The sequence below is a fragment of the Phocoena phocoena genome, chromosome 9 (assembly GCF_963924675.1).
Source record: "Phocoena phocoena chromosome 9, mPhoPho1.1, whole genome shotgun sequence".
Lineage (NCBI taxonomy): Eukaryota > Metazoa > Chordata > Mammalia > Artiodactyla > Phocoenidae > Phocoena > Phocoena phocoena.
In genome coordinates, this window is record NC_089227.1 from 57218644 (window position 1) to 57239581 (window position 20938).

Below are 20938 nucleotides of genomic sequence, written 5' to 3' on the forward strand. Positions count from 1 at the left end.
CTAAGAAGGTAAACCCAGCTTTGGGTCAGCGAATGGAGCCTGCCAGGAGTCGGGCGGCTGGCGATTTGCTTCTGTAAACTTTTCCACCCGCACCCGTCTCACGGGCTGCGCGTCTCTTCTCCACCTAGTGCGCAGTCTTCCGTCGCGGCGCGGGGGCGGATTCATCCCTGACAAGTGCAAAGGAGCTCCGCCTGGCTCGGGGTCCTGTCTGCGCGGCTCAGAGGGAATCGGTTCCCTGGCAGCCGAGAGGGGAGAGCCGCCTCCCAGCCACCGGCAGGCCAAGGGCAAGAGAGGCCCCGCCTGGCAGTCCACGAAGCAGAGTTCCCGACCGGCCTGCACCTACCTGGAGCCTCCGTGATCGGTGGTGAGAAGCGGTCGCCACCGATCTGCTCCTCCGCCATTTATTTGTAGTTACATAAATCGAGCTTTGTATCTGCGGCTTGGATACACGGCCACGGGCGGCTCTTGGGGAAGCTATAAAAACCCCTTTCAAAAAAAAAAAAAAACCCTTTCATCAGAGGCTGTGAAATTTTATGTATTATATAAGGAAATATAATGAAGGCGTGTGTCTGTAATACCAACGTGTGTATATAGACAGAAAAGGGCGGAGAGAGAGAGAGAGAGAAGAGATGGCAGCCAAAAACCCAGTCCCCGGTTTTACAGCGTGTACAGCGCGGAGATGCAGGTTGTAAACACTTGGTGGGCTTGGCGGAGATTATTACAACCCAAATAAATGCACCGCGTGGTGTGTTCACAGGGCTCGGGAGTGCTTCGGAGTGTTCCCTGTTTGCTTTTGCGTTTTCCCTCTGAAACCATTCTGCACCCGGGGCTGATCCTCGCACCCGCGCTCCGTACCGCCTCCTGGAAGGCTCTGAGGCGTGTTACCCCGCCCAGGGTCGAGAATAGGCTGGGCCTGGATTGGGGTTCACTCCCTCCTCCTCCTCGCTTCCTGAGCAGGGGACTCCAGAGTAACCTCAGTGCCTCCACTGCTCAGGAAATTCGGGGGCGAGAGAAAGCAAGGGAGGCTTTCACCACGTGAGCTCCTGTCCTGGAGCTGGGATGTTAATATAATTATTTTAAATATCACATTTATTTCAGAATAACTAAAGCAGTTCCTGGTCTTTCTCCCGGGATTTCCCATCCTGCCATACCCACACCAGACAATTACCAAGAATGCCTTTATGCCCAATTTTCAGCCGCCTAATTTTATTGTCACGTTTTTAAGGCGGCCTAGTCCCGGGATCCTGGTTCGCCTGCGGGTGCTGGCTCTCCCGACCCTGTACCGGGGCGCAGACTTCGGGTCTCTCTCTCGGGCCGCCGTAGGACCCTTGGCCACCGTGTATGCCCTCTGCACACCCTCTGGGGGGTCACCAGGTCCACGGGCTGTAGGCCTTAGTCCTTGTGTCTGTCCGCCGGTCAGTCGCGTTCTCCGAGCGTCGTCGTGATGCCCCGAGGCCTGTCCTGGGCTGGAAACGGTGACCCTAGATCGGTCCCCGCGCCTGGAGCTACTGCCCCATAGCAGCCGGACAGCTGCAGCCCCGCAGCGCTAGGCCCCCGGGATGGGGAAGAAGAGGGCGGGAGCGGTTCAGGTCAGGCGAGCCCCCGCCGCTTTCCTTTTTGTTTCCCAGCGAGGCTTCTGTCCAGGCGTGAGCAGCTCCGAAAATATACGACCACCGTTCGCTCAAATCTGGGTCTCCCATTCCAGAAAAGCTTGCATCAAGTCGACATCTTAGGAACTTCCCAGAGTCAAGGCGGCGGGAGATGGCGGCGCGGGCGCCTTTTGCGTGGAGCCATACTGCCATCTGCTGGCCGCATCTTGACACTGCAGCCAAGCCGCCCGGCCTGAACTTCGCCAGCAGCCGCCGCGGGTCGGGCGTCCCACTCCCAAAGCTGGGCAAGGGCCTATCCCCGAGGGGTCTGCACGGAGCCCGGAATCTACGCTGCCGAGAGGGCAGTGCCCATAAAAGTGAGCTGTTTCCGCAGCCGCTTTATCGGCGGCAGACAGAGCAAACAAATGAAAGGGCTTTGGTGGAAAATCTTAATTGGGGCTGGACAGTTGTAAACTCATTAAGGGCCGAATTCCAGACAGTTCGCAGACCCGGCCTTTATGGCACACCCTTACTGCCCATTCTTTGAAGTTCCTTCTGTCTGCAACAACAGAGGGCGTCCCAACCTGGCGGCAGGGTGGGGTTGGGAGAGAGGGGACGCCCCATCCCCCGGCGCCCAGGCTCCCCTTTTCCGAGCCCAAACACAGATAACTTCGCAGAAATCGCGGGGGGTCGGGGGGGGGGGGGTAAGGCGAGAAAAGAAAAAGGGGGAGATGAGGCTGAACCCTCCTCCACATCTAGAATGTGCTCAGGCCTCCGAAGTTGTGGCCGCTCCCCCCGCAGCCCTTTACACCCCATAAACGGTAACAGCCCTCATTTTCTTTTATGGCGCTTGGGGCTGGTCGGTTGCTTGGGCTCTGCCTCTGTCAGGACTTGTGCTTGGGAGGGGTGCGCGGGGCGGGGCCCACAAGGGGCCCCCGGCAGGCCTGGCAGGGCGCGGGGGCGGAGGCCTTCAGTCCCCTGAGAGCCCCCGACTGTCCGTGCCCGCGGCCACGTTGGGGCGGCCGGGCTCCAGTTTCCCTCCTGGCAGATTCTTTAGGAGCCAGATCCTCAGCTCTCGGTCCTGCCGCCGCCACCCCCACTCCAGCTCCCATCCCCCTCCCCCTGCCAGGGAAGAAGGCGCCCCGGAATCGCCCTGGATCCGGTTTGGGAAATTCTTGGGGCTCCAAGATGAAAGAGTGGCCGTTCCCAGCCACTGGCCACCCGTACGCGACACCCCAGCCCGACTTCTCTGAGGCCTCCCCGCAGTCTCACAAATGGACACAAAGCCGAGAGCAGGGCTTCGCCGACCCTTGTTATCCAGCGTTCCTCCGCTGCCTGCATCGCCAGACAGCCGGCCTGGCAGGCAGAGCTGAGGCCCGTCCGAGCCTGGCTGCTGCAGGTTTGGGCTCCCGAAGGCCCGCTAGGGACTAAACTGAGGTTCTGTCCTCCTCCATTTCAGCCCGCCCCCCACCCCAGACTCTACCCAGGCTCCCCTGTCCCGGAGAAGAAGGTGCAAAGAGCTGACCCGCAAAAATTAGAAAAGAATCAATATTTTATTTGGCAAAAAGTTAAATATTTCAACACAATTTGGTCAGTAGGCCTTGAGGTAACTATTGCAAAATATACAGTGTACGTTCAGCCTGATGGAAACCCCAGATTCATCAAGGATACAAATCTACGGTAGCCCAATGGCGGTTTCATAGTGTATAATTTATTATCAATAAAATTAACTCCATTACAATAAGCATTCATTTTCCCCCAATTAAAATTAAACGTAAACCATAGGTAGTAACCTTCTGCACATACGTATAGCTCCAAGTTTCCTCACTGTTTGGTGCAAAAGCAATATTCAAACTTGTTTGATTACTTTTTCTTTAATATGTGGATTATATATATACAATGGACAAGACAGGTCTATAGAGCATGTAGAGAATAAAATGTCCGCATTTCAAAAATGGAGAAAACCGTGAATCTATGCGTCCAGGAGAACCCTTTCTTTTCTTTTTTAAAAATTTTATTTTTCACTGGGAAATCCTTACAGCTAGTTTACAATCAAAGGTTAACAGCCTAGTTATACAGAAGACATATTCCACTACAGAGCTATACCCCTATGCAACTGCTTTCTCCCCTCATAACAACCTGAGTTCAAATCGAATTCTAGCTTTCACAATCACAACGGGTGCATCACCCATCACAGAAGTTTGAGTCACAAAACATAATTACCACAATAAAACACAGTGTTCAAGTATCTGGGCAGATCGTTCTGCCGCACAAAGAGCAAATTAAATTAACTACACAGACTAAACACTATACAGCCCGTCGTCAACACTTGTGCATTATAAAAAGGTAGTTTTTTTTGTTTATTTGTTTTAAGTCAGGAACAGGTAGATTTTTAAAAAATATACACAAGCTAGCACATACAGCCATCAGCGCTAATACCCACCCCCCTTTTTTTCTGTCTTATAGAAAATGGAAAGCTTACAATACCTCCTCCATCAAAGCGGCAGGCCAAGGAACCAGCCTGAGCAGGGTTTGCCAGGGGGAGATGAGGCCTGGAATTTAGAGCCGCTTTCTGCGGGGTGGTGGAGGCCGGGGTGGGGTGGGGGTAGGAGAAGGGGACGGGCAGTTCTCTCTCTCTAGCTCGCTCTCTTTTCAAATTAACTTGAGTCACATCACTCGTCTTTTGCTCGGTCCTTGTTGATTTTCTTCATTTTCATCCTGCGGTTCTGGAACCAGATCTTGACCTGCCTCTCGGTGAGGTTGAGCAGTCGGGCCACCTCGTACCTGCGGTCCCTGGTGAGGTACATGTTGAACAGAAATTCTTTCTCCAGTTCCAGCGTTTGGTGTTTTGTATAGGGGCAGCGCTTCTTCCGCGTGGAGCGAGCATGGAGCCAGTTGGCAGCCGGGTTACCTGCGTGGGAGCGAGAGATAGGAGGGATTTAGGAGGAGAAGAAGCACACCCACCCCTCTCCGCTGGGGGTTAGGAAAACTCCTGTGGTCTTCAGCCAAAGTTCAGGACGCTGCTGAATTGGTTAGGGAAGGCAGGCGAGCCTCCAACACAATGGAACCCTGGCCCAGAGACGCAGGGACGGTCACTTACAATTGCATGCCGTAAAACCTCGGCTCCCTCCTCCCCTCTGAGGCCCTCCTTTCTCTTCCTCTGTCCTCCGGTCCCCTCCTCTCCTTCCTCCCGCTCTCCGCACATTGTGTAAGAAGTGAAATTTGAAAACAGATCTCTTTCTTGCCACACAGGGGGAAACCACTCTGCCCTGTATTTCTTAGTGAGATTAATATTCTATTCTCCCTCTCACTGACTATCTTCCCTTCCCACCTTTCCTTCTACTACTCTCCTCACTCCTTATTTTGACCTTCCTGGAAGGCCGTGGGAGCTGGGCAGGCTAGGCACCCCAAGACCGTTGATCACTTCTCGGGTTTATTTGAATAATCTAGCATGGGGACCCTCGTGTCCCAGTCGCCTGCAGCCACATCTTGGGCAGGATTTACACCGCCACTGGCTGGAGCAAGAAGTGGAGAGAATCGGCAGTCTTCCCCAGCGTCCCGGGTCAGGCTGCCCCGGCTGGCTTTAGTTGCTGCCGCCGCTCCCGGACAATCTAGCCGCACAAAAGACTTTCTCTACCGCGCTGCTTTCGAAGAATCCCCCAAAGTATCTCTGTCTTGGTCCCGGGCAGCCAAGGAAAGGGGCGGTGGGTCTTGGCTCGTACCCGCAGCGCCTGCCCCGCCCCCTCTCTCGGCAGCAGCCGCCTCCCCTCCCCCGGAGCCCGGCGCGCCCGCTTGTCACTGCTTTCAGGACTTGGGGCCCTATCCGAGGCCTCCCAAACAGTAACTTCTGGCTCCCGGCCTTTGCTCATGAGGCTCCCAGCGCGGGCGAAGGCTGGTTCCGGAGAAAGCTGGCGGGCCGGCAGATCCGGGTGGCCGGCGTGGAGGCGGTGGCTGGTCTGGAGGGAGGAGACACTTACTGGGATCGATGGGGGGCTTGTTTCCGCCGCTCTCATTCTCAGGATTGTTTTCAGAGAAGGCGCCTTCGCTGGGCTGTTTTTCTCTATCAACTGGAGGAGAACCACAAGCATAGTCAGTCAGGGACAAAGTGTGAGTGTCAAGCGTGGGACAGTCACCCCTTCTGGCCGACAGCGGTTCAGGTTTAATGCCATAAGGCCGGCTGGAGGGCAAGCCCGCGAAGGAGAGCGCGCCGGGCGTGGGCTCCAGCCAGGAGCGCATGTACCTGCCGTCCGGCGCCGCCGCCGCCACGGGCGCCTGGGGGTGCACGTAGGGATGGTGGTGATGGTGGTGATACACTGCCGCGGGCACCGCATTGGCGCCCGCCGCGTGCACCGGGTTCCACGAGGCGCCAAACACCGCCGCCTTGGACTGGAAGCTGCACGGGCTGAAATCGGGGTGCTCCGCCAGCGCCGCGGCCTGCCGCGGGGGCTGGCCCAGGGCTCCCGGCGCGTAGCGGCCCGCGCCCAGCTCATCCGCGGCATCGGTGCCCAGCAGGAATGAGTCCACGTAGTAGTTGCCTAGGGCCCCGGTGGTGGCCATCGCCGTGCCCCGCGCCTGGCCGGCCTGGCCCGACCCGCGGAAATTATGAAACTGCAGATTTCATGTAACAACTTTGTAGCACCAGGGGGAAGTACAGTCACCTAATAAGTTGCCGGCGCCCGCGCCCCCATTGGCCGCGCGCGTCACGTGCCCGCCCGGCAGAACAATAACGCGTAAATCACTCCGCACGCTATTAATGGCCCAGTGTTTTGCAGTCATAATTTTTATAGCAAAAGCCATATGTTTTTATGCAAAGGGATCGCAGCGCTCCACGATCGGGTTTATTTTAATTGTGGCCAACGAAGATTAAAAGATCAAATCTGGCCTTGCCGCTGTACTCCCTTCCCCTCCCACCGCCACCACCAGACACACACTTCTTAAGCGGACTATTTTATATCACAATTAATCACGCCATCAGCAAGGCGCGGGTCCCGCGTGCGAGTGCGGCCGGTGGAGCCCCTCACATAAAATTAGACAATTGAAGCCATAAAAAGGCAGCCAAATCGCATTCTCGCTCTACTGTATTTAAATCTATATTTATGATATTTCATAAGGAGTTATTGTTTCAGAAGCCACACAGGCTGGTGGGAAGTTGGGAACGACCAACAGATCCCTTTGACTCGTCGTGGCTCCCAGCTGTAAAAATTTACGAGGACTTGGAAAGGTTAAATTAAACTGTTGTGCTTGGTTGGCGAGCTCCCTGTAAATAATCCTTGTGGTCCCAGGAGATGCGAGTTTACCCGGGGCCGGTCGAGAAAAGTCAAATTCAACGCAGTATCCGTCCCAAACTGAGCCACCACCGCCCCTGTCGGAGGGCGCTGGTCAGGGACGGGCCGCCGAGAGGGCAGCACCTATTGTGGGTCCCCGGAATCTGCCCGACTGGAGCGCAGGACGCCCGGACAGCAACCAAATTCGCCGCTGAGCCTCCAGGGAGGGCCCGACCGAGGAGCGGCCAGAAAGGGAGTGGCCAGCCGTCCCTGAGACGATGGGCTTGAGGACCTGGTTGTGACGCGCACTCGGCCCCAACCCCGCGCACACGCGAGCCCAGCGCGCCCTGCTCGTGGTCAGCCCGGAATCACTATCCCCCACCAACCCCCCTCCCCCGGCGGACGCAGCAGGCGGCCCAGCCCCGTGCTCCAACCTCGAAGGCCCTAACGCTGATGCAGGCCTCGTCGCATTCCCTGAATCTGAGCTGCGAAAAAACACGAGGCAGTATCAATGAAAGGCTAGCCCGATGGCAAAAAGGCAGACCCGCCTAAGAGATCCCGCGGCTCCATTAGCTGGGAGGCCCGCACCGGAGCGGTTGGCCTCCGGGCCCCCGTATGAGTCCTGCAGGGCTCCTTCCTTCCTGGCTCCTATCCCGGGCCCGCCTCGGTTACCCACCCGAACCGAGGCTCGGCAGAGTTACAAGGCCCAAAGCGAGGGGCCGTAGCTCAAGTCCAGGGCTAGAAATTAAAACGGGGAGGGGCACAGGGCATTGACTTTTAATCCCATTCCTTAGTTTGGCCAAATTGAGGAAGGTATTTCTCACCCCTTAGAGTCTTTCAGAGGTAAATTAAAAGGCCTCGGCCTGGATGTTAATTGAAAAACAAAAACAAAAAGCTACTCCAAACCCGAACAGAAAGAGGCGACTCCTAAAAACGGGGTAATTAAATTCACGTGTGAACACTGTTTGCAAGAGTGTGTTTCTCATTAGCCCACTTCCCTGGCGGCGAGGGCGGGCAGGCGGCATCGGTCGCTTCCATTTTCTTTTTTGCCTTCATCCTCCCCAACTGTTCCAGTAATCCCCCAAACCCTGATACACCCCTATCCCAGGCGGGGACCCTCAAATGCCAGGCTCTCCCCGAGAATAAGGCTGCGAAGCCGCGCAGAGACCAACCGGGTGCCCCTTCCTCGGCCCGCGCCGGAAGAGGGAAGTGGCCGACACAATGAACTCCGACGTGGCCGGTCCTGGCCGCCTCGGCCCCCTCCTCCCTAATATTTTCCTTTCCCTGTAAATTCCTCCGCCTTATCCTCACCCTCACCGTAGCCCAGGGTGTCCCAAATATCGACCTCTTAGATTTTCATTAAGAAAAATTAACCCTGGAGGAAACCTTCACTCCTAATTGTAATTGCCTGCCAACGGGCTGGATACGCCTGCTTGCTGTTTCCATTTTTTTTTTTTTTTTTTTTGTAGCCAAAGAAGACACCAGTGATTATTAGTATTTTTTAAAATTAAAAGGCTGGGTTTCTTTAAATAGCCTTAGCGCCCCCAAATAGGACGCTTACTAAATAATTAGCAGGCGTTGAGAATTAAGCAGTCTTTACTGATGCCTAGAAAGGAGGGAAATCACAAAACTAAATGTTATCCCTATTTAGCCCACAGGTTTGGGGAGAGAATATTCAGGCTTTTGTGTCTGCTTTTATTTTGGAAGTGAAAAGGATTGTATGTGCATACAGAAACAATAAATGGATGTGATTACAAACTGCCTCTTCTAGCCTGAGAGTTCAAAAACCTTGGCCTCCAAAACAAATCCAATACTCAGGTCCTGAAAATGGCAGGGAGGAATTGAGGTGAATGCCCTATGCCGGCCTTTCAGATAACAGGAGGGCAGGCTGAGCAGTGAAAATAGTTCCTGGGCTGCGGGAGCTGGGAAGGGAAGCGCTGCTCCGTGGGCTTTAGCCTGAAGGCGCACACGTGTGTTGGGGGATATGGAGGGGTAGAAGTTGTTTTCAGTTCCCTGTAGCGAGAATGGTCCCTCTGGCTTCAAACCATGGCCTACAACTTGGAACACGGACTCAAGTTTGTATTCCAACGGTTCTGGAATTTAGGATTCCTTTCCCCTATTATTTGAAACAGACTGGCACTGGAAGGGTTCCCTTCTCTAGCATCTGTCCCCATAAGGATGCCATATCTAACATACTCTGAACCTGACAGAAGTTACTGGCAAGTAAGCAGCCAATCTTTGCCCTAGCGGGGCTCCCTTATCGCGGTTAAAGCCGGAGCCTGGACTCGCAGGCCGGGAAAGCCGAGGAAGCTTCCCGGCAGAGTTCCCTGCGTGACGCTCCACCAAGCCTGGCTAGGCCTCAGCCCAGGTCTCAGCCTCAGCTCCCCAGTGAAGTTGGTGACAGGCCTCCGTGCCCTCGGAGTGGGCACACAGAAACGCCGCGAATGCCCCTAATCAGATCTCCTAGGCTGCCGCGGAGTAGAAACGCCAGGCCGCCGCCATCAGGTCGTGATCGTAACCAAGGCCTTGTCTGCTCCGTGGCATACCAGGCCCAGATCCACAGCCCTCGACAGCCGTGCCCCTCGAGCCCTTCCTCTGCAGATTCTGACCTCTACTTGAACGCGCATACAAAAATAAGCCAGCCCCCCCTCCACCGCTCTCCCCAAGCAAGCCCTGGATCTCTCCCGGTTCCCTCCCAAAGGAATAGTTGGGGAGGAGAGGAGGTGGAGATAGAAAACTGGACATAGACTGAAGGTGAAAGAAAAACAAAGAAAAGGAAAGAAAAAAAGGAAGGAGTAAAGAAGAAAGAAAAAAGAGGAAGGAAGGAGGGAAGGAAAGAAGGAAGAGTCAAAAGCAGCTCATGGGAGTAGAGGGCGGTTTACAGAGAGAAGGGTAAGTGACAATTCCAGGATCCCAGCTCCTGTTAGCCCTGTCCCTCATGATTTAGACTGAGTCTGCACTGGCAAAGGGATCTTTCCTGATCTCGTACCCTGGATTGGGGCTGGAGGTGTCCCAGCCTTGCAGGAGAATGGCAGAGTCCCTAGCCAGGCGCAGGCCTGGAGCGGGGGATGCCCAGGATGGAAGCGTGCGCCCCTGACCTTGAATGGCCCGAAGCCCAGAATTCCTACCACGCCCCTGGCGTCCGCGAAGGAGCAGCTAACCTGCCCGTACCTGCTCCGGGCCAGGTGGGGGCGGGGGGGTTGAGGCCAGCAGCCTGGCAGAGCGCTGAGGAGGCAGCGTCGAGGCTCCTGCGCGGGATAAGCCGAGGTTGCCACCGCAGGCCTGGCACGACCAGGGCCCGGATGCCCCGCCCGGCCCGGCCCCCGCGCGCACAGGTACCTGAGACGATTTCAACTGAAGTAATGAAGGCAGTGTCGTGCTGTCGAGAGAAAGGTGGATCCCAACAACAGGAAACTACCTAAATCACCGACCAGTTCTGGTGCTGCCCGCGCGGAGCTTGCCTCGCCCGCCGCCGCCGCCGTTACTGCCGCCGCCGCCGCCAAAGGAGAACCCTGTGATCGCGCCCGGCCCCTCGCCAACCTGCGCCCGCCGCTGTCACTGTGTGTTCCGGGCTGCCGCTAAGGCATCACGGAGGGAGAAGCCACCGGCCCCGGTAAGGTAAACCTGGGAGAAGAAGGGAAGGGAGGTAAAGGAGAGAGGAAAATGGAAGGAGGGGAGAAAGCGAGAAGAGAGGAGGGAACGAGCAGTGTGCGGGCTGGTTTCCCAAATCTTGCAGCTCAGCGACCCGGCGCGGCGCCGAGCGGCGGCAGCCCTGGGTGATTCGAAAGCGCAAGGGACAGCAAGGAGTCCGGCTCCCTGTCTGGCCTCGGCCTCCCGTGCTCGCTCCCTGCCACTCGCTCTCCCCCTCTCTCCCTCCCCGCCAGCCAGCCAGCCAGCCGGGGCGCGCGCTCCTGCGCCCCCTCCCCCCTGCTGTCGCCCGCCCCCACCTCCCGCGAGCAGGAAACGCGTGGCCCCGCCGAGGGCGACCAGGTCGGGGAGGCCTGCTGGGGGAGGGAGGACCCATGCAGCCCCGCCGCGGTCTACCTAACCGCTGCTGCGGACGCTAGTGACGCGCTGTGGGCCCAGCCTGCTCCCCGGAGTCCTAGGCTGGGGGTCATTTAGCACCCGGAGACCCACGAAATAAGCAGCCTCTGCGAACCTCCCGGGGGTCTCCCGAAAGAAATCCTGTTTGGCTTCCTCTGTCTATGCAGCTCCCCTCTCAACTGAAACCACTGGTCCAAGACAGCCACAATCCAGATATACTAGCAAGTCATAAAACTGAACAAAAGCCGACAAACCTTACGGCACCAGGGCTATAGGGCCCAGACAAATTACGACCGTCTAGGTAATATTTAAATAGATGCCTAAAGTAATTGCAGGGGGCGCGGGCTAGTCCTCCTGTTGTAAAAGTGGTGGACGGGATAAAGTGGAAGGTGAAGATAAGAAGTCAAAAAAAGAAAGAGGTAAAATTAAAAAGCTTCATTCCACAGCTTTTATTCTATAAGAACATAAACATCGTCTTTTTCCACGCACAGCAGCATTACAATATTAATTTATTCTGATTTAAGATTAGAAGTAAATAGAGCTAGAACTAACATTTATAATAACGATAGAATGCATTTGCATAAAACAAGATTGGCAATTTTTCATAATAATAGACATTTATACAGATTTGTATTTTATAGTTTTTTCTTTTTCTGCACCTACAGGTTTGACCCTTTTATGCATGTAACTTCACAGTATAAAGGAAACCCAACAGTGTCTCCCTTCTCTAGTCTATTCCGCTTGCCCCAGCCCTCCTTGGCTTCTGTGAATTTTAGAAAGAAAAAAAAAGAAAAGAAAAGAAAAAAGGGAAAAACGAGGAAAAAAACCTCCACAAGATAGAAAGAATTATGGTGTGCTTGTTGTGTTACCAGTGGTAACAATTATTTAATGACCAAAAAATCCACTAAATCTGCAGGTATAAACAAAACAACATATGATTATTTATCTACAGCCAGAAGGGCATGGAAATTCAGAGTGAAGTAATTTAGTCCCACAATGCAAGACCTTACACAAACTGGAAGAGAAGTTTCCTTCTCCTGGTCATTCTTTTCTTCTTTTAAAGCTGGGATATCTTACAGAGGAAGGAAAAATTAATCTTTCTGACTTTCTCAGTTTTGCCAATCAGCCCAAGTCAAGCCCTTTTGCCAACCTGCGTGTCCATGCCTGCAAGCCCTTCTCTTTGCCAAGGAAGAAAGGAAGAAAGAAAAAAGAGACCCAGGGGCCTGTATCCCCTGATGAAACACAGCCCAGCACTCCAGGCAGGCAAGCCCGGTGGCAGCTCCTTGCACCATTGACCTCAGGCCAGACACCTCAGCTGCCTACAACGCGACCTCCGCCTTCTGGCTAGGTTTGCCGGCCCTGCAGGAAACCAGCTCGACCAGGAGGACAGAGGCCATTTCAAGCAGTGGAACCCCCAAGACAGCAAACCATCCCTGTCACCGCTTTACATTTAGGACAATATCTCTGTATATAGAATTTTAGCGCTATATGGCTTTTTCCCCCAGAAAACAACAAATAAACCAGCACCAAGCAAACAGAAAAAGAAACAAAAAGTCAGAACAAACCAGCCCTGCACAGATGTAACAGCCAGCGAGATGGTGAGTGTGGGAGGGAGGAATGTGGCTCCGGCACAGGTGCGAGTTCCTGGGCAGAGCCGAAGACAGAGGGGGCAGAATGGCCCTCTGGAAGTGAAAAGAACCGCACTGCCTGGAGCTTCATCAGGAAAAATTAAAGTTGGCTGTGAGCTCCCGGATCCGGTTTTCTCGGTTCATTTTCTTCAGTTTCATCCTGCGGTTCTGAAACCAGATTTTAACTTGTCTGTCCGTGAGGTGGACGCTGCGGCTGATCTCTAGGCGCCGCTCTCGAGTAAGGTACATGTTGAACAGAAACTCCTTTTCCAGCTCCAGCGTCTGGTGCTTGGTGTAGGGGCAGCGTTTCTTCCGGCCGCTCTTTGCAGTGAGCCAGTTGGCTGCGTTTTCGCCTTTGGAATTGCCTGGCGTTTAAGAGAATAAAGAGGGGAAGGTTAAATCGAGGCCACGCGGGCTGCACACAGGGGTGAATTCGGATCGTGCCTACCGTAAGAGGGATGCCCTGAGTCACACGGAGAGAGTTATGCCCCCCTTTAGCTTGCCCAGGGAGAGCAGCTCCTCCAAAAGTCATGTGCAAAATCGAGTGGACCTCCAATCTACACCTACACTCCCAATTTACATTTTCCTCCGCTTTTTTTCCGAACACCTGTTTTAACACAAAACTGCCAGGTGCCTGCAGAAGGAACGGCCTGGGAGGGCAGGCTGTATATCTTGAACTTAACGCCTTTCTGTGCTTCTCGCCCCGAGGCAGACTAGCATTTCCTGCAGCCCCCAGGCTGGGGGCGCAGACTGGTTACTTGGAAGGGGGGGCGGGCCACGTGGCTGTGTCTCACTCCAGTTCCCTGGTTGCCCAAGGCCTGACGAGGAGAGGAAGAAGGACATGGATGGGACATGGGGAAGGCACGAAAAACTGATTGGGGGGTCAAGGGCCCTGCCTCACGTCTCTCCAGGAGTCAGGGACGTGCAATCTGGGCGATTTTGAGTTCCAGGGGAAGCGAAATGGCCCCTTTCTGACTCTCAGAGCAGGGCCCAGGCATCCGGGCTGCATATGCCTTTTCTTCTCCCCGCAACGAGGATTCCCATCCCTCCGGCAACTTTGAGAAAAGCAAGGGGGATCGTAAACTCGAACTTCGCCGGTTAATGGGCTTATTTATTGGTGCTGGCGGCTGCTTATTTTGGACGCCTTACAAACATCCGCGCTATCTACGGGCGAGACACTTTCCCTCCCTCCTCCTCCCCCCCGCGTGGGCCGCGCCTGTCAGGCTGGGCCCAGACCAGCGCTTAGGGTGCTCCGGGGCTCGGAGAAGGGCACGCACAAGAGGGGAGTTGCTTGCCGGTGTCCTCGCCCCCAGCCGGAGGACGTCTTGGTGTGGGGCGCTAAGCCTGACATGAATTTTTACTGCGTCCCCACGCCCAAATATTAAAAAGCAAGTTCACAAGGTCAGCCTGCCTGCAGTTCGGGCCAAGGCCGACCGGCTGCCGTGCGGACTCCTGGCTCTCTGCTCCTTCCCTTCTCTGGGTCTGCCTGTCTGCTTGCCCGCCTGACTGAGGCCCTTCAGCGCGCCCTGCTTACCCAGGGAGTCCTTCTCGGGCGAGGCTTTGCTGCTCTCGGAAGGGGCGGGGGAGAGCTCCTCCGCAGCCGAAGACGACGCGTGCGCCTCCTCGTCGCCCTGCGAGCCCCCGCCGCCGCCACCGCAGGCCAGCGTGGGGGGCGGCGGCGAATCGAGGGCTCGCTCCTTCCGGGCTGCATCCGCAGAACCGGAGGCGAGCGCGGGTGGCGGGTCGAAGCCGCGCCCCGGGGGCTGAGCAGGGAACGGGCTGGCGCCGAGCTGCTGCGCGCCGCCGCCGCTGCCGTAGCCCTTGGCGGTGCCATAGGCCTGAGAGAGGCGGAAGTAGCCAGGCACTGGCACCCCGCTGGAAGTGCCCAGGGCGCAGCCGTCAGGCGGCGGGCCCCGCGGGAAGGGGCCCATCTCGGCAGCGGCGGACGAGCCTTTGGGGCATTTGTCAGCAGAGTCGTAGAGGCAGTAGGAGCTCTCCTCTTTGATGTTCTGCGCGAAAGAGCACGAGGTGGCCTGCGGCGGGGGCTGGGGTGGTTGCGGCGGGGGCGGCGGCTGCTGCTGGGGCTGCGGCGGCGGCGGCCCTTCGGGCGGCTCCATCCGGCATGACCGGGGCGCTTCCAGCCACAGATCTATAGGCGCGGGCGCGTAGCCGTGAGCCCCGGGACCCAGGCCCCCGCTGCCACCACCGCCGCCCGGCGACGCCGCCTCATTGCGCTTGCCTCCCAGAGCCGGGAAGAGCCCGCAGCTCTGCAGCCCGTAGGGCAGGTCAGCAGCCGACGGCAGGTAGACTCCGCCGTGGGCATAGTAGCCGCCGCCGCCGCCGCCGCCCCCCGCGCCGCTGCCACCACCGCCAGCCTCGCTTCTGCCGGAGCTGATGAGCGAGTCGACCAAAAAAGAGTTCGCGGCGGGGCTCTCCGAGCATGACATTGTTGTGGGATAATTTGGCGAAGGAAGCAGATAGCCCTTTCTGGCTGACATTTCTTGTGCAAAACATGCTGAATACGATTAGCAATCCCCCCGCACCGCGGCGAGCGCCCGCAGCCAATCCTGAGCCAGAGTTTCCGCGCGACCACTCCCAGTTTGGTTTCGTAGGCGCGGGGCCGCTCTCCGAGGGCGCCCTCCGAGCCCGCGATTGATATAAATATGTAATCTGTATTGATGGGCCGCGAGACGCACACCCAATACCTCAGCCCAAAGGCCAGGAGCTGCGGGGGCAACCCCAACGTGGCTGGTGGGGGCCCTGGCCCCTGGGCTCGCTCCGCCCATGCCCAGACGCGCGCCCTCCTTTGGGGCCTGTTTGAAGGGCCCCTGGGCCCCGCGCAGTTAACAAGTGGGGTGTTTACGGTGCGCACCCCGGCCCGCCTTGGGTGCTCCCCATTTTAATTTCGGAATCAGCCACCAGACCTCGGTGCACTCTAGACACTAAGGGGGGCCGTCAGGGCCTCAAGCTCTTCCCATTCAGCCCTGGACCTGGAGCTGTCTCCCCAAGGTGGTGGACCTATTCCTAAGGTCACCAGGATCCTCAGAGTGTCCGAAATCCAGAGCAGACTGGAAGCCGGCCGTTGCTGCTTCTTTCTTGCATCCCTCACAGAACTCTCCCCAAAATGCAACGCCCTGGCCTCTTAACCCCGTACGCGCTCCGCTCCTCCTCCGCCCGTGGGTTGATCCAGTTAGGAAGTTTACCTATGGCGTGCTCACCTGGCTTGCCGTCTCTGCAGCTCCTGTCGGTGAACCTTCGCGGGCTGCCACGAGTGGGGGGTCGAGGCGACTGACCGCTTTGACTGAGAGACTTCCCCACCCTTTTACTCCAAGGCCAGAGCGAGGTCCAGCCACCCCGCAGCCACATGGCCCTGGCAGCCTCCAAGCTCATACGCCTTTGGGGGAAGTGAAAGAAAACATTGATCTTCAGGGCTTTTGGCTTACCAGGAGGCGAAGACTTGGAGGGGGGTGGCAAACGGACACCTTTGCCACACAATACTCCTGGAACTCTCCCTTTAGCCTTGGCATTCGCACGCTGCCGGAGGCTACGACAAGAACGAGTGTCACCACACTCCTGCCTCTCGGTCCCCTCCCCTCTTCCTCCCTCCCCTCCAAACCCACGGCTGGGGCATCCCTCACTCCCGCAGTGTGCGCATTTTAACGAGGCCCGCGGTGAGGAAATCCGTTCTCTGTGAGGCCTGGCTGGGCTCGTGGCCCAGTTATAGGCGCGTTCGGAGGCCAGGCCCTTTGCTCAACAGACACCGGGGCCTCCTTCTTCCCTGGCCGTAGGGACGGCGCTCTCAGTCAACTGGAAACGTTAGGCCCAGGGCGCTAGCCCCCAAGTGTGGGCCTCATACATGTCTCAGGAAATGCGACCTTTTCCGGCCGGATCCAGGGAGCCCAGGAGGCCGCTGCCTTGCCCCTGGCCTACGGGCTAGAGCTCTCCAGGATGCCCCAGGCCTGCCCATTCCGCCAGCTACGGTCCCTGCAGAGGGCTTGGCTGGAGCTGCTGAACGCCGGGATCCCGCTGCGGGCGGCGGCGGGGAAAGACCCTTGCCTTCCGGGTGACTTGCCAGGCACTTGGCCTTGTTCCTCCCCATATGAACTCAGTCGGAGGAGGAAGCCGAGCCTGAGAGGACACAGAGAGCGCGTATGGGAGAGCTGGCGGCAGAGCCCTCGTGCTGGCTTCTGAGATGCAAGTAAGCAGTTGTGGTCTCTGCCGGCAGCGGCTGCTCGGCGCGCAGCACCCGGAGGCCGTGCCACCGCTTGCGCTGCGCTCCAGCCACTTACACCTCTGCGCCCTGTGGTGACCAGCTCTGCGGACTGGACGTCTGGGGTGGAGAAGAGAGGGATAGAGAGAGAAAGACAGGAACAGAAGGAAAGAAGGACAGAGGGAGAGAAAAGAGAGGGAGAAAAGGGGAGCATGAGAGTCAGCTCTCTCCAATCCGACAGGGTCTTGAGGCTGCAGTAGCGACGCAGCCGAATCAAGTGAGGGGTCTGTGGCGAGAGATCAGGATCTGTCCTTCACTCTCCATATCGCGCAAACGCCCAAGGCCAATGGAGATTTTAATCGGGCTAGGCCCACGAGGTCAACGAACTTGAGTACCAAAAGCTTCAGACCACGCAGCCCAGGATCCTTCCCCGGATGGGCTTGGTCCTTACCCACCTTGTAAGGAGAGTGAAACTGACTGGAACTCTTGTGCTCAGCAGTGCTACTGGGAAATGCCACAAAGCTGAGAACTGCCTGAGAAGGGGGTTTTGCCCCTCAGCACTGTCCATACCTCTCAGGAAATCTCTGCCCAGTGGGAAGTAGGTTCCAAGTACAAGAGAGGGTCCCTTGAGGAGAAGGAGCTCCAGCAGGCCAGTGAGCCAGGACTTGGTGCCTTTTCAGACAAAATGCAGAAAGCAACTTCCCAGCCCACAGGTTAGGAAAGACCAGTGGCCACAGCAGAGAATGCTTGAGATGGTGAAGGCTAAAAAAATTAAGTGAAAGACAACGCTCTAAAGGATCTAAACCTGTCTTTCTTAACCTTTTTGGAAGTTAAAGCCCCCTTTGGTAAATCTAAGGCCACGTTCTGACTCTTATCCTGTGAAAAATGCACATCTGTGCATTCCCACAATTTGACCCGTTATTTTCAGGGAGTTCACAGACCCCTCAAAGCCTTTTCCTTGGGGTCTCCAGAATGTTCCAGGACTCTCCGGGAAATCAGCAGCCCTGCCAGTTTGACTAGTAAGACAAGCTGGGTACCCGGCTGTAGGCAGCTCAGGCCCAATCTAGTTAGAGCTCTGTAGGGTGGCCAAATGGGCTTCTAGGCTGAATGGGATCCAAGAGCAGGCACGCTCCAACCAAGGTTACAAATAGTTTGGTACCGCATCTGCTACGAGAAGGCCACCTCAGCTGTGGAGTAGAGGAGGTGGAAGGCCCGCTGAGGGCTCACACACCATGGCATTGGCACTTGGGTCTTCATGGGCCTTTGGGGAAAGCTGGATGTTTCTCTCCAATGTCTTTTCCCCCCTTCTAATAAACCAAACGGGATGTTGAGTTTGTGCTGTTTCTTGCTTGGAAAAAAAAAAAAAAGAATATGTAAGCCTGTGTGGGATCCCCTCTCTGGCCCAGACTACCACTCCACCTCCACCGCTGAGCGGAGAGTGTGTGGAGAGCCCGCAGATGCGCCTGGGAAGCAGACTGGCCTGCCCGGCTGGCTGGTTCGAACAAGAAGATATCCACACAGCAGAAGCTCAAGTAAAACGCCTGCTGCCTTCTCAGTCTGTCTCAGAGCTCCCAGCATCCCCGACCGCCCCCAAGCCTCCACGTTCCCCAGACTGTAACACCGAGGTGTTAGCTTCCTCAATAAAATATTCCATTTATCGATCATCTCAGCTTTCCGGGGGTTCCCCACCCCCAAGAGATTAAGAAAAACAATTCAATTGCAGCATGGGTTGGCTTCTGGACACTCTCTCTCCCTCTTGACCATTTACCTTCTTTTTTTCTCTTTCACCCTCTTTCCCAGCTGCCGAATTTCTCTCTTGTTGGTCAGGATGCCTTTGACCTAAAACTCTCTGGTGTCTACTTGCTTCAACCAGGCCTGTGCAGCTGCCAGGGCCCACGTTTTATTTAGGAGTAAATATTGCTCATTTCTACCTGGTTAATTACATGCCCCTTCAGCTATGGAGCCGAAGTAAATGCCAGGCTGGTGAAATAAGCCCTTTGGCAAGGATTACCATGCAGTTCACCAGATAGCGGATTGCTTCTCCTGAGTAGGCCCTTGCAAACCACGAGAAACAATAAACTGTTATTACCAAAAAATATTCTTATAAAAAATACCAGGTACTGAGATTGAGATAGCCAGTAAACAATTTGTATCTGGAGGTCACTCTTGATGCTTTCTGGGCTCAGAATTATCTGATCAGCTGTGGAGTTGAGGTGCAGCCCCAGAGAGGAAAAATAAATGCTACTTCCACAAATCCAGCTTTAACAAAAATTCTGGACTTTTTTGATTCACGCATTTACTGCATATTTAAAATTTGGGGGGTGAGCAGTAAACTTCTTCTCCTGTTCATCTTTTAAGAATGTCAGCCTTTTCAGGGATACAGTATTTGTTGTGTCTGCTTAGAATCAATCAGGTGCAATGTGTCCCTAAATTTTTTTTCTATATCCAACCACTGAACTGGCCCTTCTCTCCTGATGGGGGGAGTGTTGGGGCCTTTTCATTCACCCCTCACATACACCCCTCAATTGCAATATCCTTAGTTTCGTCCATCATAAGCTGCCTCTGGCCTTGAAACTAGAGGCAGCTTTGGGATTTTAGGGAAGGCTCAGGCGGCAGAGAGCACCGTGTGGGCGCCCACTCCTTGCTTTATTCTGGCAGAGTTTGGGAGACCACGCTCAACAAAGACTAGTGACTGTGATCGGCAAAATTATACATGCACACACAGGCGGCACCTACTTTCTCTGAGACTTCCCCCCCGCCACTCACCCATGCTCAGTATATTTGTGAAAAGAAAATAGCCATTTCGAGAAACGAATGAAAACATACTGGAATAAAAAATTTAAAACTAGGAAAAAAGGAAATTTGAAGCTGGCCTCTGAAATGTAAGTGATATGATTATTTTAAACTTGTTTTATGACAACTCTGATGGAGAAATTGTTTGATCAGAGTTTATCCTCGGTGCCAGCCTTTGAAAATGTATAGGTATTTACCAAGACATTTTTTTGCTCATTTGCAAAATGTGCAAAAGATCTCATTTTTTGCGTCTAAGAAATTGCTGCAAAACTCCAGCCAGGTTTATAGCGGTACATTCCAAATAAGCAACACAGAATTCCCTGGCAGCCTCAAAAATATAATGCTACTTTTCTGAATTGACCTTTTCTGGAACAAATGTTACCCCCAATCTGCTGGGCAAACCTAGAGATCACACATAGTAGGAAACCAGCTACCTCCCAGACTTCTGCCCCAGGGAATAAGCCTGCCCCAGCGGCTACGGTCGCTGACCACATCATTGTTTCGAGTAGAAACTTTCAGTTTTCCCCAGTCCCGCCATCTCCCCCCACCCTTTTTTTTTTTTTTTTTAACCACCACAGTCCCGTATCCCAGCACAGCCGGGACCCTTTTGCTTGGATGCTTCCCACCCCAGGCTCATCCCATTCTGAATATTTCTACAAAATCTAAAGATCTCCTTAGGTGAAATGCTGGCGCATAGAGTTAAAATCGTCAGCTTTTCCACTGAGGCCTCCCCCTGCTTTCCAACCTTAGGGGTGACGAGAGAAGGGGGGTCGAGTGGGCTGAGCGCCTATAGCGTCACCCCCCAGCTCACAAACCCAGCCACTTTCCCAGCCCTGCTCAGACACCGGCCCCACTCCCGCCCCAGCCAGATTGAAATTGCTAAACTTGTGGCCTCTTACCTTGACACATTTCCGAAATCACTGCCAAGGGAAAGCTGGCTTCTCCGCGCCGCGACGCCTGCAAGGCCTAGAGAAGACGCATTGCTTTAAATTACAGCACCAACCGCTACTTGACGTTGAGCCCCCCTTTTTTTGATACGAAGGAGAGCGGGACAAGTGAAATAACGTAACGTGCCGCTCTTAGTATCAGAAGCGAACAAAGGCCAAGAAATGCGCTGGGGTTCCCGGCTCCCCGGCGGCTTTGACATTGATCGGAAGTGCGCCATCTCGTGGCGGCTGAGCGCCTAGGCCGGGCCCGAACTCCAGCCCGGAGCCGGGAAAGGAGAGCAGACTCAAGGCAGAGACAGAGCGAGAGTGTGCCCAGCCCGCTGCTAAAGAGATCTCATTTTTACATCTAAGAAATTGCTGCAAAATCCCAGCCGGGTTTATAGCAGCGCATTCCAAATATGCAAATTGGCCGGCCCCGGACGGGTTTACGACCACATTGTCACAGCCATCGGAGGATAGGCTT

The 20938-nt window shown here is 55.3% G+C and overlaps 2 protein-coding genes across 2 annotated transcripts; both read right to left on the reverse strand.

The window, feature by feature from the left end:
- Positions 1-3125: 3125 nt before the first annotated feature.
- Positions 3126-6226, reverse strand: HOXA9 (homeobox A9). Its single transcript, XM_065883932.1, has 2 exons — positions 5567-6226; positions 3126-4500 (listed from the first exon to the last, which is right to left on the reverse strand). The coding sequence occupies exons 1-2, from the start codon at positions 6144-6146 to the stop codon at positions 4262-4264; spliced, it is 819 nt and encodes a 272-aa protein (XP_065740004.1). The 5' UTR covers positions 6147-6226; the 3' UTR covers positions 3126-4261.
- Positions 6227-12615: 6389 nt separating this feature from the next.
- HOXA10 (homeobox A10) lies at positions 12616-15023 on the reverse strand. Its single transcript, XM_065883933.1, has 2 exons — positions 14060-15023; positions 12616-12890 (listed from the first exon to the last, which is right to left on the reverse strand). Exons 1-2 carry the CDS (start codon positions 15021-15023, stop codon positions 12616-12618), a joined length of 1239 nt encoding a protein of 412 aa, XP_065740005.1.
- Between the last annotated feature and the right edge of the window lie 5915 nt (positions 15024-20938).

What these genes read in the sequence shown, in the direction of transcription:
- HOXA9 (XM_065883932.1), bottom strand. Translation starts at nt 6,146, where the DNA reads ATGGCCACCACCGGGGCCCTAGGCAACTACTACGTGGACTCATTCCTG. An exon ending in CAAGCCCCCCATCGATCCCA is followed by an intron (nt 4,501 to 5,566) that starts GTAAGTGTCTCC and finishes GCTCCCACGCAG; the next exon opens with GTAACCCGGCTGCCAACTGG.
- HOXA10 (XM_065883933.1), bottom strand. Translation starts at nt 15,023, where the DNA reads ATGTCAGCCAGAAAGGGCTATCTGCTTCCTTCGCCAAATTATCCCACA. An exon ending in GCCCGAGAAGGACTCCCTGG is followed by an intron (nt 12,891 to 14,059) that starts GTAAGCAGGGCG and finishes CTTAAACGCCAG; the next exon opens with GCAATTCCAAAGGCGAAAAC.